The sequence below is a fragment of the Zeus faber genome, assembly GCF_960531495.2.
Source record: "Zeus faber genome assembly, chromosome: 8".
Lineage (NCBI taxonomy): Eukaryota > Metazoa > Chordata > Actinopteri > Zeiformes > Zeidae > Zeus > Zeus faber.
In genome coordinates, this window is record NC_137195.1 from 7,391,301 (window position 1) to 7,409,374 (window position 18,074).

Consider the following 18,074-nt stretch of genomic DNA (forward strand, 5'->3'; position numbering starts at 1 on the left):
TACAATACATTGCAGTATTAATTACTTGGATGAGTATGAAAGTACGTGACAGGGTGGAGACGGGTGAAATCAAAGGACGGAGGTCGGAACCGAATCGTTTTTCCATCTCCATGAGCGTCTCAGCGCGGCGTCGCCCGTGGGTCTGTCCTGGTTCCGCGGGCGACTGAGTCTCCTCTCACCAGAGTGTTTTGCATGCTCAAAAATAAAAACAAAACAAAAACAAACAAAAAAAAAAAAGATCCCACTTGTAAGATAAACAACTATAAACATCTGGAACCGGCCGACCACCTAGCGAGCAAGCGGGCCAGGTTTAAATGCCGCGCCATGTTTCTGTCCATAAAGTGCACTCTCCATCCTGCTGCAGGGCGGGGACGTCAAGGAGACCAGAGCCATGATGGGAGGGAGAGGGAGAGGGAGAGAGGGAGAGAGACAATTGAAAAGAGAGAGAGAGAGAGAGAGAGAGAGAGAGACAACGGTAGAGAGAGAGCATGGTGAAGAGAGAGAGAGAGAGCGACAATTGTAAATGGAAAGAGAGAGAATGAGAGACAATGGTAGAGAGAGAGCATGGTAAAGAGAGAGAGGGAGAGAGAGACAGAGAGAGAGAGACAGAGAAACTTTGCTCTGTGGGCGTCTCAGTCTTATTCCCAGAGCAACTGTGAATCGGAGGAAATGACAGTTTCAGTTTCAGGTGCGGGGAGGGTGGGGAGAGAGGGGGGGGCGTTGTCGGGCGGTTGCTAGGTTACGGTGTGTGGTCGTCGTCGTTGTTGTCATTGCTGTTGTCGTAGGTAGTTGCGGTGGTGGTAGTTGTGGTGGGCGAGGTTGGGGTCTGGGGCGGGCGGGGCGGACGTTAATAGACGTAGCCCTCGCTGTAGGGGTGCGGCGGGCAGTACGGCGCCCCCTCCTGCACGTACGTCATGTTGTCATCAAAGTGCGACAGCGGCACCGTGTCCTCCTCGTTGACCTGGCGCTCCACGTCCGTCTTCAGCACCGGGCGCTGGTTGTCGGGGAACGCCATGGAGAACAGCGCCTCCGGGTCACACACAAACTTGTACACGTATCTCTCCCCCGCCACCTGGAGGGAGAGCCACAGAGGGTGAATGTAAGATAACGAGATAACGCCTCATTCATCACCCCGGGGGGTAAATTCAGGTTTCACAGCAGCGGAACAGTGCAAATCAAAAAAGACAAACTTAACCAAACCATATAAAAATCAAATATATGTGCGGGTCTATAAACGGAAGTTAACAGGGAGTCACGCTGAAGTTAAGCACAAATTGCAGAGGTGGAGTATTCCAGCTTCAGAGAGTAAAAGCCCTGTCTCCGTGTTTTCGCTCCACCCATTCAAAGTGGGACATATCGGGGTAAATGGGGCCAATCCACAAGGTTGACTCAAAATCCTGGAGTGGAATTTGACTTTCTGAGCCCGGATTGTTTCCCCCCCACCTTCCGACAAAGAGTGCATAGCGGCAGTGCGATATTAAGTATATATCTATATAAATAGTAAATATGCTGGTATATGAATGTGTTGAGTGGATAAATGAGCGTGTGAGTAAACGCGGCGCGGAACGGGCCTCCCGTCTCACAATCCCAACGCTCACCTTCTGCATGATTCCCTTCTCGTAGTAGTAGCGCAGCGAGCGGCTGAGCTTGTCGTAGTTCATCGCCGGTCGATTCTTCTGTATTCCCCATCGACGTGCCACCTTTTTAACACACACAGACACACACGCACACAGGCGCCGACAAATTAAGGATAATCTTACCAGAATGCCAAAAACATTAACTGTATTTTTGCACGTCGATGGAGCTAAAATGGCATGTTTTTCTTTCGAACAAAACGCACTGACCCGGATTTAGGTGTTTATCATCGCTAAAAGGTTGGTTTAACACTTTGCCTTATTTGGGATCATGAGCTTTTGTACAGAACACTGACATCTTGATGTCTTTGTGTATGTCAATAAGCGCTTCGCGGCCTGTTTTGACCCCAAAGAAGAACAGTCTTTTATGAACTACAGAAACCATTATGAGTATTAGTCCCTCTCTCTCTCTCCCCCTCTCACCCCCTTTCATTTCATCTCAAGGAAGGCTGCCGTATTCCAAAAGCTCACTGCACCCAGCGCATGGGACGCCGTGGTAAATGACTCTGTTGCTGCCTGAGAGGGCCAACACAATGACATGAAAAAGGTCCCGCTCAGCATTCATTCACTCGGTCGATCAGAAGCAATTTGTCCAAAGAGGAACGCGAGCAGAAGGTTCTCGGGCCGACCAAGCCCTCGCTCTCACCTCGAACAGTGATCGCGACGGCGAAATAGAGGAGGAGGTGTAAGGGGGAAGAAAACGCGCAGGTTGGAAGAACACTGTGGCAACCCCCCCGTGCAGGTCCGGGAAGACTCTCAGTCGAAAACGTCCCCAGAACGGTCCCGGGGGCCTACGTCGGTTACACCAACCAGCTCAGGACCCCAAATCTGCCTTTGCACCGTTCGCACCGCAGTCAGTGGAGAGGATGGGTTCCGGACCACACAAACCTGGTGCTTCACTGTGATATATCAATTAAAATGTGCTGTCTTGTTGTTAAAAGCAAATTTAATTAAAATATTCATGTGACTGTTTCGATGTGCGTTACATTTGTCACTGCGGCTCCTGATAATGAATGTTATTGTGCCAAATCCGCCCGAAAAACATCACACGTGTAAGATACCAAAGACACGCCAGAAAAAAAAACAACCAAAAAAAAACAACATGCACATCATGACCACCGTGGCCAGTTTGACGAATAATCAGTGCATTTTGTGTGCTTTCCAGTGTAAAACGAGTGGTGTATAATCAAGGGAAACATGTCCGATGTGGAGAAAAAAAACTGAAATATCTGGTCAAGTTTGTAATGATAGATATATGATCAGTTGAGATAATTACTTTTTGGGGAGGTTAAATGACGTGTGTCTCACAATTTCGAGGTGGCTTTTACGGCACCGGCCGTTTTGGGGCGAAGCGGCGTCCGTGGGTCGAACATTGAAACGTGATACAAGGGTTAATGACAAACAATTACGCCGTCCAGGACCCGATCAGTTCATTAGGAGCTTGTCACGCGCCCAGTGCAGGAGGCAGCAGATGTTAAGAGCACCTGTCCGCCAGACCACCCACCACCCCCACGCACGCACCAAACACACCCCTCCACCCGCTGCACCCCTCCACCTGCTGCACTCCACCCCCCCTTTGAAATGCTCTCGCTTCAGCGGTTTTGCCTCCGTTCTCCCGTATTGTTTTCCCGTTCCACTTGACAGTCTGTCGCCTCTCTTGGATGGATGGATGGATAGATAGATAGATAGATAGATAGATAGATAGATAGATAGATAGATAGATAGATAGATAGATAGATAGATAGATAGATAGATAGATAGATAGATAGATAGATAGATAGATAGATAGATAGATAGATAGATAGATAGATAGATAGATAGATAGATAGGCAGGCAGGCAGGCAGGCAGACAGACAGACAGACAGACAGACAGACAGACAGACAGACAGACAGACAGACAGACAGACAGACAGACAGACAGACAGACAGACAGACAGACAGACAGACAGACAGACAGACAGACAGACAGACAGACAGATAGATAGATAGATAGATAGATAGATAGATAGATAGATAGATAGATAGATAGACAGACAGACAGACAGACAGACAGACAGACAGACAGATAGATAGATAGATAGATAGATAGATAGATAGATAGATAGATAGATAGATAGATAGATAGATAGATAGATTCCAGCCATCATTTTGTCAGTCTTGGCAACCAATAACACATGCATGGTGCACCACTTTTAAAGCCTAGTTGTGATGCTCTTAGTTCATTGGTTAAAAAACAGCATACAACCTTTGTGGAGGTCGTTCCTGCAGGAGAAGTACCACTGACGCTCAGGGAAGGTGACTCATCTTTCTTTTGTGCTGAACCGACCCAAATCTGCCCCCTGGCCGCAGGGCGAAGGCACCGTAGGGTGTGAAGCCACGCTCACCTCGCACGGCCTTCCCCCCCCTTCCGCGTCTCCTGGCGGGGCTTTGACACAGAGCCGGGTCGGACGCGCCGGGGGCCGACCGGCCCGGGCCCCGCCCCGCCAAAACGAGAAAACTTCTCGCGTTTGGGCTTCCGAGGTCATGAATGGCGACGCCTGCCTGCCGCCGCGGCACGCAAGGGCCGTTTTAGCATGCCTGCGCCCAGCGGGAAGGGGGGGTCACTGAGGCTTTCTGTCCGTGGTGGTGGGGGGGAGGGGGGCGGCGCACGCACCCACCGGTTCCGTTTCAAAGGGAGCCGGTCGTCAACAACGGTTACCGTATTTTTAGAGCCTCCCCCCGTTAGATGACATATTTTGAGCATTTGATTTGATGTAAATCACGGGCAAACAAACAGATTACGAAACTGGACTTTTAAGAAAACCTGTCTGAGAGCGCTGCCCCCAACACTCTGAGAAAATAACAGAGCCATTCAACCGGCGGCCCAGGGGCCAAATGGGGGGGCCACTTAAATTTGAAGGTTAAAGCCTTAAGCACCAATAATACCAATTTGACGACTTTTTTTTCTGATGAGGACAAATCAGAAAATACGGTGGTTTTTTTGCGTGCTCTTTTTTCGTCGTTCATCAGGCCCCGTGAGCCGGTAACGGGTTGAAAATGCGGCCAAAACAGAACGCCGTCGAAATGGCCGTGCCTCAAGGCCGGAGGCAGAGGCACTGGACACCGACAACGGGTTCCTCTTTGAGCTCTCACCTCCTCGGGCTCTATGAGTTTGAACTCCATGCCGCGGCCGGTCCAGGCGATGAAGTGGGAGTTGGACGGGTCGTCGAGCAGCGCCACCAGGAACTGCCAGAGCTGCAGGGAGCCGCGGCGCTGGTACGACGGGCCGTCCCGGTACAGGCCCGACTCCTGCTTGATGTCCCCTTGGGAGGACAGGAGAAAATGCACTTTTAAAACCCCAAAGCTCAGTGATATCATCAGAACAAGAGGAAAGTTTTTTTGAGGACGTTGACAAAATGCACCAAAAAGACAGTAAATCTTCTTCTCTAACTTTTCAGGACTTGACAACGGGTCGACTCACCTTCGACCTTTTCCGGAACCACACAGGTGTCGTCGTAGAAATGCCTCGTCACTTTGTCGAACATGCAGCCTGGGAAAACAAAAGCGCACCGAAAACAAGATGAAAAAGGGAGTCGTTAGCGGCGCCGGGGACGTACTGAGCCCGGATGCACGGCACAACCGCCACCACAGCGTCGGCGGCGTTACCTTCAGTCCTGTTGGCGTGAGCCAGGTAGCCGTCTTGCCGCAGGTAGACAGAATGGCAGCTAGGCACTTCTGCTGCAAGCCGGGTGAGAAAGGGAGAAGGGGGGGTGTTAAAGGGGCCCGGAGGCGGCAGGAAGAACACCACGTGGGTTGTCGTTCGCGCTCCGCCCCAGCGGGTCTGATTAAAGACCACGGCCTCCGGCGGCTGAAGCGCATTCGGAGCGTCTGAACGGCGGGAGGGGACGTTTGACTACCGTGCACGAGGGGCGTGGTGGAAGGGTTTTACAGGTTTAAAAGTGTCCCTGCCTGTTTCAAGGGTTTTGGCGGGAAAATTGGTACCTCGGCGGGCTACGGACAAACCAAAAATCCCTAAAATGTCCATGTTTTCAGGAGCTACTTTGAACCGGCAGCATCTGAGCAGTGAAGAAGACACGTCACCTGGGTTCAATAAATGTTTTGATTGAAAATATTAGGAACCGACAGCAACAAATATCATTGAGCAGTCTGGGGCTAGGGTAAGGGTTAGGGTAAGGGTAGGGTTAGGGTAAGGGTAGGGCTAGGTTTAGGGTTAGGGCTAGGTTTAGGGTTAAGTTTAGGGTTATGGTTAGGGTAAGGGTTAGGGTTAGGGCTAGGGTTAGGGTTAGGACTAGGTTTAGGGTTAGGGCTAGGTTTAGGGTTAGGGTTAGGGCTAGGGTTAGGGTTAGGGTTAAGTCTAGGGTTAGGGTTAGGGCTAGGTTTAGGATTAGGGCTAGGTTTAGGGTTAGGGTTAGAGTTAGGGTTAGGGCTGGGTTTAGGGTTAGGGTTAGAGCTAGGGTTATGGTTAAAGTTAGGGCTAGGGTTAGGGTTAGAGTTAGGGTTAGGGTTAGGCTTGGGGTTGGGGTTTGGCTGGCTTGAATGCTCTTTTTTTCTTCCCTTCAAAAAACGGATTGAAATAATCAGTAGGAGTTCCACCCGTACAGTTCTGATAATAAGTGCATTGAACTAATAGGGGATTGATATGAGCTTGTCTGGCTTTTCTGGTTTTAATAGCCATGTCCAATCCCACGATTACCAGAGGGGTGTAGTTGCACTTTTGTTGGGAGACTTTATTTACTGCTCCGCTTTACGGCGTTTATGTGCGGTTGAGCTTGTATTTACGGCCCCATGTTAAAACCTCCCATCAGACGGGCATCGCAGGCGTGGCGCGCGGTCGAAAAAGGGCCGAAACGGGTTACAAAGTGAGTGTTCGATAAACTGACTACAGCATCATCATTTAGGCCCATAAACATTTCTCTGAACTTCATCAAAGTAATGGGCCTGTGGAGGAAATTGCTGCTAATGAAATTAGCTGTGCAACCCCCCCCCCCCCCCCCCCCGCCCATCCTCTGGAACAGGCCTGCTCCAGTCGGTCGCTAATAAATTCAACCTGATGCCTGATCTGGGATGCAGCGAACTAGAGAACCAGAAGGGACTTTTGCCTGTTAAGCTATGGATGACAAAAGAAATTAAATCGAAATTACGTCTTTAAATGGCGTTAAGTTTCGGTAATATTTGATTTCCACGATCTTTGCACTTCTTTTAACGCGGTTGCGCGTCATGCGAATCAGGAGATTTTCACCCATTCAATAGTTCCACTCGTCAGCCAGCGGAATGCCGATAGGAATAATCACGGCACGGAAAATTACATTTTAGGAATGCAAGTAAAAGCTGCCGATTTGGGAGTCATGAAAGTAACTTAAAATTGTTGAAATCCAAAACCCAAGAAACAGTTTCCATCGCACAAGGAGGAGAAATCTATGATCTCTGCTGCTTGTCTACTCCCGCCCCGCAGCGACTCATGTAGCGTCGAGTGGACGGACCCAAAAGAGGCTCGCGGTGTTTTTTCTTGAAACCGCAGCCGCGGGAGGCGGCTGGGGAGATGCTGCTTTTCCCCTCGACTGCCTGTACAACCCCGGCCCCCCCAGCCCCCCCTTCCCCCTCCCCACCGCCCCCGGGCCCGGCCTGTCTGTCCTGTGAATGAACACAGCAGCCCAGCGTATGTTCATTCATGTCCTGGTGTAGCCTCGGGCCCTGCGGTGGCTCTGGGCGGATTAAGCCACTTCGCTCTCTCAGCAAAAGGAAGGGGAAAAAAAAAAACAAAAAAAAAAAACTAAAAAAAATGGGAGGATTGTGAGGGCGGATTTTGGACTCGGACCAGGCGTGGCCCCCACCCCTCTTCCCTATTAGCGCGCCACAGGAAATGGGGACCGGCGCAGACACCCAGCCTGACCAGAAGCCCTGCGCTAATAATGGGCAAACTCAATAACAGCTGCCCCCTCCTAGCCCTCCCCCTCCACCCTCCCCTCCCCGTCCCCGCACATCCCTCTTCTACCATTCCTGAAATGCTAACGCCCGAGCGGGAGAGAGACATGGAGTCATTTTGCTCCTGGAGCTGCTTCATATGACACTTTTCACCCTTTAAACCAACTTTAAATAAGACGGCACATTAATATGGAGGGTTTGGATGCACAAATACACACACACGCACACACACATACACTCTCTCTCGCTCTCTCTCTCTCTCTCGCTCTCTCTCTCTCTCTCTCTCCCTCACCTGAGTCGTAGGTGTAGTCCCTGGGTTCCTGTTTGATCATCATGGAGGCAGGGTACGCGTGGGGCAGCGGCGCGCCCACCATGGCCGGGTGCTCGAACAGGGGGTCCGGGTACTCCTGCTTGAACCCCTGGGGAGGGAAGGGGATGTTGGGCTCCGACATCTGCCGGTGGTACACGGGCCGCCCGTCCCGACCCAGAGAGGGAGGGGAGGGGAAGGAGTAGCACGGCTCCGACAGCTGGCGCCGAAACCTGCCGTAATGAGGAAAGAATACTACATCATTTTGGGAAAAGGAAACAAAACATAAAAAGAAAGGCAAATGTTTGATGTTTATCATTCATTCGGGTCATCTGTTTGAACTCCTCACAGTGTGTGTGTGTGTGTGTGTGTGTGTGTGTGTGTGTGTGTGTGTGTGTGTGTGTGTGTGTGTGTCTGTGTGTGTGTGTGTGTGTGCACGTGCGCGCATAGGTGCGTGTGTGGTTAGTATCAGACTATCTACATTAGATAACCCAATGCTATGTAAACACTCCGTTCTCGGAAAACGCTACCGGGGTTCCCCGAGGAAATGAGTCCTTTTTCCATCCTGAACTACATGTAAAGAATGTTGTTTCCGATTTTCCGAGGTCACTTGAACCCACCACCATTCGAACTGCGCTGTATTTGGGTTCAGTTTATAAAGAAAGAATACAGGAAAATGTGACACAACGGACCAAGTGTGATATGAAGTGACTTTTATCATCGAGAGTTGAAATTTGAATGTCTGGTATCTGATGTCAGGCTTTCCTCACACCAAATTTTTGAGAACACCCTTGAAAAGAAAAATATGCACAAAGACACTTTCCGGGTTCCGCACTCCCAACATTCCCAGATTTTAATTTTCTTTTCAGACATAGCAACTCTCTGCATTCGAGACCCGACCGATCAATCGCTGTCTTCTGCTGATTTCCCGACGACATCCCATCATATACACTTTATCCCATCCACATCCCATTTGTTACTTCTGAACAACGGCCTCACCCATCTGATTTTTAGTTTTTTCTTTTTATTTGACCAAGTGTGTGATTTGACCTGTGGTCCATGGGGTATCCATTGTCGGGGAGCGGCTGCGAGGGCGGCAGGTGGGGGTAGGTCCTGTCGGGCTTGGGGGTCGGGGCGGCCGCGGGGGAGCCCTGGTGGAGCGGGGACACGGGGGTGCTACAGGGGGGCGTGACCGGGCTGGAGGCCTTCATTCCTGCAGGCTGCTTCTGCTCATAGGCACTAAAGCAAAGTAAAATAGAACAGAATGAAAAGAGGCAAGTGTCAGAGGCCACAGAGCTGTCATTTTGAGAGCAGCTTTATCCACTGATGGTAAATGGCTGTGAAGATGAACCCTCTTAAACCTACTGATTAATCGCAGTTAAAAGTTTTTTAACTGCGTTTTTTCAATTTTTAATGTATTGTAAAAAAATTGAAATTCTATATTTTAAATTTAACTAACAAAACATAACAAAGCAAAATAAAAATAATCTGTATTGCACTATTTCAGAGCATGTGCATGTGCATGTTGTGTTACTAGTGCAGTCATTGTCCTTTCTTAAAGCACACTGGAAGCATTGTTATATTTCGGCATATTCCAACCTGCCAATGGGATCGTATATGTACAATCAATGCATGTTCTCCAGCTGTTGTTTGAAATGAGACACCTCATTTTGTTGGACTCGAGGAGCCTGTTTGGCTTCCAATTTCTCGACATTCTTTTGACAACAACCATGCTCGCCGCGCTTGAGCTCCGCTGACTTGTCATTAAAAAAAAAATTACAATTCTAAAATTATCAAAACATCATTTTTTATCTTTGTTCATTCCCCAAATCCGGCTTTTTTCGTTTCGTTTATTATCGCTATTTATTCACTTAAACTGGTTTCCATTCGTGGCGCAGTGCTATAAATGACCATTGATGAATAGGCGCGGTGCTATAATAAGGATGCTCGGAACGTTCAAATCAGAGCTTCATGTCAGGGAACCTGTGACTCACCGGAGTCTTTTCCTCCTTCGTCGTCGACGTAAAGGCATCGGAACAGGTGTGTGTGTGTGTGTGTGTGTGTGTGTGTGTGTGTGTGGGGGGGGGGGGGGGGGGGCTGTGGGGGATGTGAGAAAAAGATCCCCCACTCGCGCGCGAGGCGATCCCAAGCAGGCTCTCTAACCGACGTAGGCGCCCATTATGCGACGGCGACGGGAGGGAAGAATGAATTCCAACGTTTTTCGAATCAAAATCAATTCAGAAGTCGGCGTCGCTTCGTCGGCCGGGCCCCTCGGGTTTTCACGCGGCGCCTGAATGGGACCGAAGTTGCCGCCAGGCGCTTTGGTCTCGCTTTCAGAAAGAACGCACGCCTTCATACTGCATCTAATTTGGACTATTTAGCTTCTAACAGCTTGCACCGAGTTGTTAAAAAAAAACAATTTTGAATGCATTTTGGATAAAAAAATCTGTACGTGCGCGCTTCGGCAGCGTTGAAACGTACGACATGAACCGCGTTTCTCACCTCACCGTTGCTCTTTCTTCAACGCCTGAGAATTCCTCATTAGAGTTGAAACACCTCAAGTCATTCAATAAGCAATTCTTTGTCAATTTACGACAGGAAGAGTCGCTTTACACCCAAAAATGCAGCCTGATATGCATGACCTGCTCCAAAAATTGAATGCTGGAATAAATGTAATCAAACCAAAAATTGGTTCCAGTATTGTCTCTTGGGGAAACCAGGATCAGAATCAGAAGTCTTTTCAGGACGCTGCCTGGCGGGCGGGGCACGTATTGGAGAGAGCATTGAGAGCGCGTGCACGTGGCGCGTACCTGATGTTGTACAGGCACTTCTCCCCATAGTGGAGCTTGAAGGGCCGGTCCTGGCTGCAGTTGGAGCTGGGCTCGGAGCAGGGGCTGTGCGGCTCCCGCTTGATCTTCAGCTGCAGACCGTGGAACGCCACTGCGACGGAGGAGGGGGGGGGGGTTAGGGGCGGGCCACGACACACACACACACACGCGCACGCACACTGGTTGCTGTTCCTGAAAAACTGAAAATGCAGAGAAGATGTTTTTGTAATGATGACCAGCTGCAAAGGCTATCGAAAAGTTGCTGTCTGTCTAAAGGGCATCGATCCCTGAGAAGAGAATAGAGAAGAATAACGTTACCTTTTATTTTTATTTATTTATTTTTGTTCTATTAAAAAGAGACACGCATTGAGAAAATTCCCAATGCACAATGAATTCACCTGGAAATCAAGATTTGTACATATCTTTTTTTTTTTCTAATGTCAGGCTTCGTTTTGTGATGTCAGAAGTTTTGGGATTTCGTAATTTTTTTTTCCATCGCAGACTTTGAAGAAAATGATATGACCTTGCATAAAAAAAAAAAAAAACAAAGAAAGAAAAACATTTAATCATGTCATTCCCTCGCCAGATGCATTTCACCGGTTTTCACGGACCCCACTGTTATACTTTGGTGACTTGTCCAAGATGGATGTTTCGCTTTTTCAAAATCTAGTTCTTAGCCCCCAGTTAAATTTATGGTTAACAAAACACACGCACGCATTCATGCCAGACACGCACACACATACTGTACACACACACACACACACACACACACACACACACACATACACACACACATACTGTACACACACACACACGCACAGGGCTGGTATAAAATACCGTCTGCACTCCCTCACCGTGGCTTTCCCTGAGCAGGCATGTGCAGCAGGATGGATGTGGGACCTGGCGGCCCATCCCTCACGGTGACAGTGCCGACTCAAATCTAGTTTGTACGTCCTCTTCCAGGTGGGGACTCTATTAATGGCATACGAGGGCGGTGGGGTGGCGGGGAGGGTGGGGGGGGGGGGGGTCGGGTCCTCTCTAAATGCTTTATCCGCCTTCAGCCGTGTGTCAATACCTCCCAGACGACAGCACGAGGGCCCATTGATCGCCGGGAGGCCCCCCCCCCCCGCACGCCGAGGCAAGCACCGCGGCATCCCAGAGACGCTGCTAAGTGCGCGATCCGTCCCGATTAACATCCCGTCGTCTACCGTCCCGATCGGCCCTAATCCGATTGGCCGAGCCCCCGTCTTTCGTCGGGGGCTCGGCCTGCGAGCCGGCGGTGGTGGCTCCGCCCACGATGTTTTACCAAAAATGACAGGGGGATCAAATGGGATGCGGGGGGGGTAGAAACTGAGCGGCGGTGGGGGAAGTAGGACGCCGTGAAAATACTCTGACAGCAAAGCACTCCAGTGAGAGTCAAAGTGCCATGTGGGTATTTCATACTTAAGTAAAGGTACTTAAGTACTTGCTCTTAAATGTACTTACAGTATTAAAAGTAAAAGTACTCACCGCATCCATCGCCCTGATCTAGCAGTTTATAATACGGCAGAAATGCTGTCGCTTTTTTACGCAGATGATGCATGATCATAGTGAATAAAAAAATAAAAAAATAACTATTGAATAAAACAGTATCGGTGGAGTGAGAGAAATTTACACGGTTACGGAGGAAGGAATCATCCATGAGCAGTTTGACCGATCCAGCTTTTAATTTTTCAAACCCTAAAGTAATGTGACCGTAGTAGTCAGAGTTGAAGCTGTCTTAGTGTCTGTTCATCCTTATAAGTGAGCACACTTATAAGGAAGAACAGATACTTGAAAAATTGATTCACCGCGAGTACAGCAACAAGTTACTTTCCACCAGTGAAGCCGATTATCATCATGTACACAGTGCACAGCACATCAAATGGAAATGTGATGGAACACATTTGAAACAGTTTACCAGCATCGATATCGCACAAGTGTTTTTGGTGATGATGAGATGACAGGGCGGTGACTGACAGCTGGTGTGTGTGGGTGTGTGTGTTTCTCTGTGTGTGTGTGTGTGTGTGTGCGTGCGTGCGCGTGTGTGTGGGTCGGGGTTGGGGGGGTCTATCTGCCAACACCCTCGTCCGACTCCCGGCCGCGCCCCTCGGGACGGGGCGGCGCGGGCGCGGCGGGACAAAGCGCGGGGGTTGTTCACAGCCCTCGCTGGGGGTCCTGACCTTTCCGGGTCATCGATCGGAGGTCAGAGAAGACGCTTCCTGAGGGGAGGAGACCTTTGGCGACGTGGGAGAGCCCCCCCAGGTCTGAGCTGATGAACTCCACAAAGCAAAACAATAACCCGCTTATCGGGGGCTGGGGCCGCTCAAAAACAAACAAAAAAAAAAAAAAACCCGCGCTTTGAGAACGCGGCTTTCGTGGCGTCGGCGCAAATTCATTATTCAAACTCAGCTCATTTGAAAAAAAATAATAATAATCTGACAAATTGAAATGCATAATACTGTAGTACACTTTTTACACCGCGGTTTCTCCTTTACAATGATTTGTTAATAAATGCAGGCAGGAGCGCGAGCCCCGTTCGCATATTCAACGCCTAATTGCCGTAAGAAATGCTTCATTGAACGCCACGCCGCGCCGCGGGGGGGGCTGCCATATCAACAATGGCCTCACCTGGGCTGGAAACAAGGAGCCTTTAAATAGAAATGGAAATGTCACAATAGATTTTGTCGGCGGGGCGCCGCGGTACACAAATCAATTGCGAAGGCTCCGGCCCCCCGAAACTAAAACAGATACTTCCTTTCTTCGCCAGAATGTCACGCCCATCATTGCTGGATTGCTCTCATTATCTGCACATTGATTAACTTGCGTGGAACGGTGTTTAAGAGGGGAGGCAGTTAGAATGATTACTGGGTCTATTCAAAGATTTCTCTTTTGTCATTAACTGAAATATTTCCATGATCGTCGCGCCGGGCTCGCGGCCGTCGCCGAATATATCCGATATACTCTTTTTTTTTTTTCTTTTCTTTTTTTCTCCCGAGTTTGTTTGCAGTATTTCGGGTCGCGAGCGGGGGGGGGGACTATTTCCCTGCCAATCACTCTCCCCGCGCGGGTGAGGAGCTTATGCTTCGGGTCCGAACGTCCCGGGTTTTGGCAGAGGTCGGGCCCCTCGTTTGGCAGATATTTCTCCTGTCCATTCATAAAAAAAAAACAAACGAAAAAAAACCCCAGGTCTTTTGGCAGCCGGGGGGGGGGGGTTGGGGGTGGGGACGACGGGCCTCCGTTCCATTTTCACCTTCTGTAGGTGCTCGCCGTCGCTGTCAAACGTTAGAGGCTCCGAAAGCGCCGGTTGCGTGTGGCCTCATTTTACACCTCCTCCGCTCCTCCCTTCCCCTGCTAAGTTATGTTAATGGCGGGCGTCTGTTGTAGCCCAAAGACAAAGAAAATGCTCCTCCGTCTTCACAGCCTGAGGACACATTAGCTTCCGAGAAGCGCTCGGCTGCCGCTCCGGTGTCAAATGGATGGAGGACGCAAAGTTGTTAGCGAGGGGTGATGGAACAGAGTGTCGTCTGCGAAGAGGTAGAAGAAGGAGGGCTCGGCGTAAAAGTCTCACCCCCCCCCCTCCCCGCTCCACCCCCGTCTCTCGGCAAAGTGTTTGAGGCGACGGGACTTTTGATTTTTCGATAATTCGTCCGACTCCTCTCTCGCTCTCTCTCTCTCACTCTCTCTCTCTCTCTCTCCATCGTTCTGTTTTTACACCCGACACGCTCTGGCGGTTTGTTCTGTTCCCTTTCACTCTCCCCTCCTTTTCACCTCTCTCTGGATGCACCATAACACTTCTTCTTTAACGCTCTCTCTTTTTCCCTTTCTTTCTTTTTTTTCTTTCTTCCTCCCGTCAATCACTCCGTTTCTCTCCCGCGTCCCGGGCACTTTTTTTTTTTTTTCACCCCCGCCCCCCCCGGGATCTTCTCATATCCTGTTTCTCCCTCCTGTCCTCTCTCGCCCGTTTTTTTTTTTTTTTTTTTTTTTCCCGATCCACGGTCTATCCCTCCAACTCTCCACCTCTCTCTCTCTCTCTCTGTCCCCCTCTCTCTTTCTCTCTCTCTCTCCTCGGTGAAAACCCATATGGGAGAGCTGCTGGTTGGGATGCCTGCTCGAGAGCCCAACCACGGTGCTCTCGCCCTCCCACCATCTGTTAGTGTCTCTGGCTCTCCGCTGCCAACAGGACCATTAAGATGGTCAGCAGTGTCCTGCTACCTCTGAAGGACGATGGGACAGTCTCCGTGTGACCTCTGCGGGGCCGGGCCACCATCTTGGATTTTAGGCTAGGGGGGGCCCCCCACAAGCCCCCCCGTCCCGCCCCGCCCCGCCCCGCCCCAAGGTCAGAGTGATTGGGGCAGGAAACAAAAAGAACAACAGCCCCACTGTACATCCAGTCAAATGACCCTCCGGATGGGGTGGACGTTTTTTGATTGTTCAGATCTCTCAAAACAAGAAAAAAGCATGTGGAATGAAGACAAAATTACCGTATAGTCTGAGAAAATAGTTCTTAAGTGTTCTTAAAATAAGTCCAGTCTTTCAGATTGGAGACATCCAAAGTCGGCTGTTTTCTTTGAAACAGGTGTTGATTTTAGTTCAGAAATCCCAAGCCCATAATCACATAACATACAATAACATACAGGTCATTTTCAAGATTTTATTTTTCCATTAAATTTTTTTAAACATTTATTTTTCGGTTGAAAAAAAAAAAAAAAAGGGGAAAATGTTGGTGAATGACGTTTTAACCGCCTTTCACCATGTTCCCCTTGTTGTCACGCTGCGTTGCAAACCCAGCTCAGTTTCGGCACATCGGCGAACCCCACCGGGCCCGAGGACGGAGAGAAGCCCCGCGGCACCAGCTTCATTTTGTGGCTTTCTCACAGTTGCGTGGGCCTTTTGGCTCATGTAAAAGACATGTGCTAGCGACGGGTCCCGCTGCGCTCCACTCACTCCATTTCTGTCTGCACGTTGGCATCACCTCCTCCAGGACACGTGGTGCCGAGGCACAGCCAGGTAAACTACCAAATACCCAACACTTTGGCTTCATTTGTTTTCCCCCCAATGAGAAATTCAATATTTATTTACTGTATTTATACAGTTTCTAGTCCGTGTTATTTACTCAGGCAAAGGGTCAAAAACCCATTAATTCAAATGTATCATAACTTTTGTTCCGTTTTGAGGCAACGGGACATCCCAGTTGATAAAATATGTATTATCTTTAAAATTGTGATTGTTCTCTAATCAATTGTTAATTTCATGCATTCTCGCCCTGGTTATTTAACGACCTGGTCGTCTGTCGGTTTATTTGCTCATAAGCAAGGGACCACACACCTGTCAATGATCAGCTGGGAATGCTTCGACAGAGAGAGAGAGAGAGAGAGAAAGAGAGAGAGAGAGAGAGAGAGAAAGAGAGAGAGAGAGAGAAAGAGAGAGAGAGAAAGAGAGAGAGAGAGAGAAAGGGGGAGTGATAAAAATATGCGAAAAAATGCTCAGTGAAAAGCAATGTTGTTTCAACCCCTTAAGAATGAACCACAATATTATGATGTTTCCGTATGCAAATAAATCACACCGCAATAATATCACAGTGGTGTGTGGAGCTGCGGTTGTGTATGTGTGTGTGTGTGCGTGCGTGCGTGTGAGAGAGAGAGCGAGAGAGAGAGAGAGCTATTCTCCCAAAGCCTCCAGAGAGAGCAAATCTGAGAGCAAAGGTGAGGATCCTGACAGACGGGGGGGAAGAGAAAAATCACAGCGCTACAAACATGTAAACACACACACACACACACACACACACACACACACACACACACACACACACACACACACACACACACACACACACACACACACACACAATTTAAATGTATATCACAATTATATCCTGAGTTCCCCCTGGGGATGAATAAAGTGTTATGTTATTGTATCTTATCTCATATTGATATCTGCTGCTGTACATATCAAAAATATACATGTAAACCAATATTACTGAGGTTAATCGCATCAAATGAAATGGTTGTGTCAGTATATCAGTATATAAACCTATATGTCAGACCGAAAAGCTCCCTCCGATATTTCAAACCTCATTTCATAAAAACGTCACGTCTGATCATTAAAGATAAGAACAGTGCTGGACGATGTCACAGCGTTGAATCACCACTGATCACGGGTATGGCTGAACACACACACACACACACACACACACACACACACACAGACACACACACACACACACGCACACGCACGCACACACACGCACACGTATGGAGACACAAAGAATAATAAGTCTCTTACTCACAGTTTTCTGTCTGGAAGTCTGGAACAAACTGCTCATCGTTGTCAGGAACTTGAGCTGGAGACAAAGTGGAGATAAACAATTAGATATAAATAGATTACTTCTACGGCAGAGGGACAAAATGGCGGAGATCATCGTTTTCTTTCTGCCTCGCGCAGACCCTCTGAGCCTCTGGGCGACTGGTACAGTACAAAGAAAATATATATCTGGCAAAAAAAATTAAGGAAATCAATGATGTTTGCAGGTTTTTTTTTTCTTTTTAATTCTCTATTGATTTCTACGCATCTTATTTGTGACATTGCTTTGCATTTTGGAATGGAAAGCCCTCGGTAAACGCAGGTGAGGAGAAGAGCTTCTTAAATAAAATCATCAAGCCGAATAAACGGTTTCCGACCGCCGTTGAGGAGATCAGGTGCCGGGGAAAAAAGAAAAATACTTTCCCGTTTTTTTTCCCGAAAGCCCCAGAGATCCCACTCTGACCTTGAGAGCCTCGAGTCTGGGAGCGTCGTCCAAGTTGCAGTTGGATTTAATTTCCCGAGCCCGTTCATTGACAACTCGCTCGTCCCTCGGAAAAGCCGCCGCCCGCCAAACACCCATTGCTCGCCGCGTCTAATTGGCTTCTTCCCCGCCAGCGAATCCACCTGTACCTGCCGCGCTCGGTCTGTTCCGAGCGGCGGAGCCTCGCCTCCGCCGCACGCCGCCCCTGCGCCTCGGCCCTAATGCTGAAATAATGAAGGCTGCTCCGCTCTGGGTCCAATTAGGCACGTACAGTGCGGTACATATTGATATCGCACGTATTTACACTCACATCTCTCAAGTTCAGCACCGGGCCGAAAGACAATCAGAGATTCTTAAAAGTGTCATTTGCACGTCTATTTATACACACAATGGGGTGGGGGGGGGATCCTCATTATCGCTGAATCCGTGGCGTGCCTCGGCCTGTCTGTGGCTCCACCAAAAAAATAAAATAAAAAATAAAATGTTTTTCCTTTCTGGTGATTTTGTTTTTATTTTCGTTTTTTTTTTTTCATTTTTACCACTTTCGATCTGATTCCGGGCGATTTTGTTTTGTCCCCGAA

At 49.0% G+C, this 18,074-nt stretch overlaps 1 protein-coding gene across 4 annotated transcripts in view; it reads right to left on the reverse strand.

Moving 5' to 3' along the window:
* Window positions 1-847: 847 nt before the first annotated feature.
* Window positions 848-18,074, reverse strand: part of etv1 (ETS variant transcription factor 1) — a gene marked incomplete at both ends in the record, with an annotated part of 22,309 nt that continues 5,082 nt past the window's right edge. For 2 of the 4 annotated variants that reach the window (XM_080005188.1, XM_080005189.1), the window contains 9 exons: window positions 848-1,072; window positions 1,599-1,700; window positions 4,767-4,936; window positions 5,095-5,163; window positions 5,280-5,348; window positions 7,849-8,096; window positions 8,914-9,102; window positions 10,674-10,803; window positions 16,999-17,052. In XM_080005188.1, the coding sequence (XP_079861314.1) occupies window positions 848-1,072; window positions 1,599-1,700; window positions 4,767-4,936; window positions 5,095-5,163; window positions 5,280-5,348; window positions 7,849-8,096; window positions 8,914-9,102; window positions 10,674-10,803; window positions 16,999-17,052 (1,256 nt within the window). The remainder of the gene's footprint in view (window positions 1,073-1,598; window positions 1,701-4,766; window positions 4,937-5,094; window positions 5,164-5,279; window positions 5,349-7,848; window positions 8,097-8,913; window positions 9,103-10,673; window positions 10,804-16,998; window positions 17,053-18,074) is intronic. The other 2 variants (XM_080005190.1, XM_080005191.1) reach the window with 2 other exon arrangements.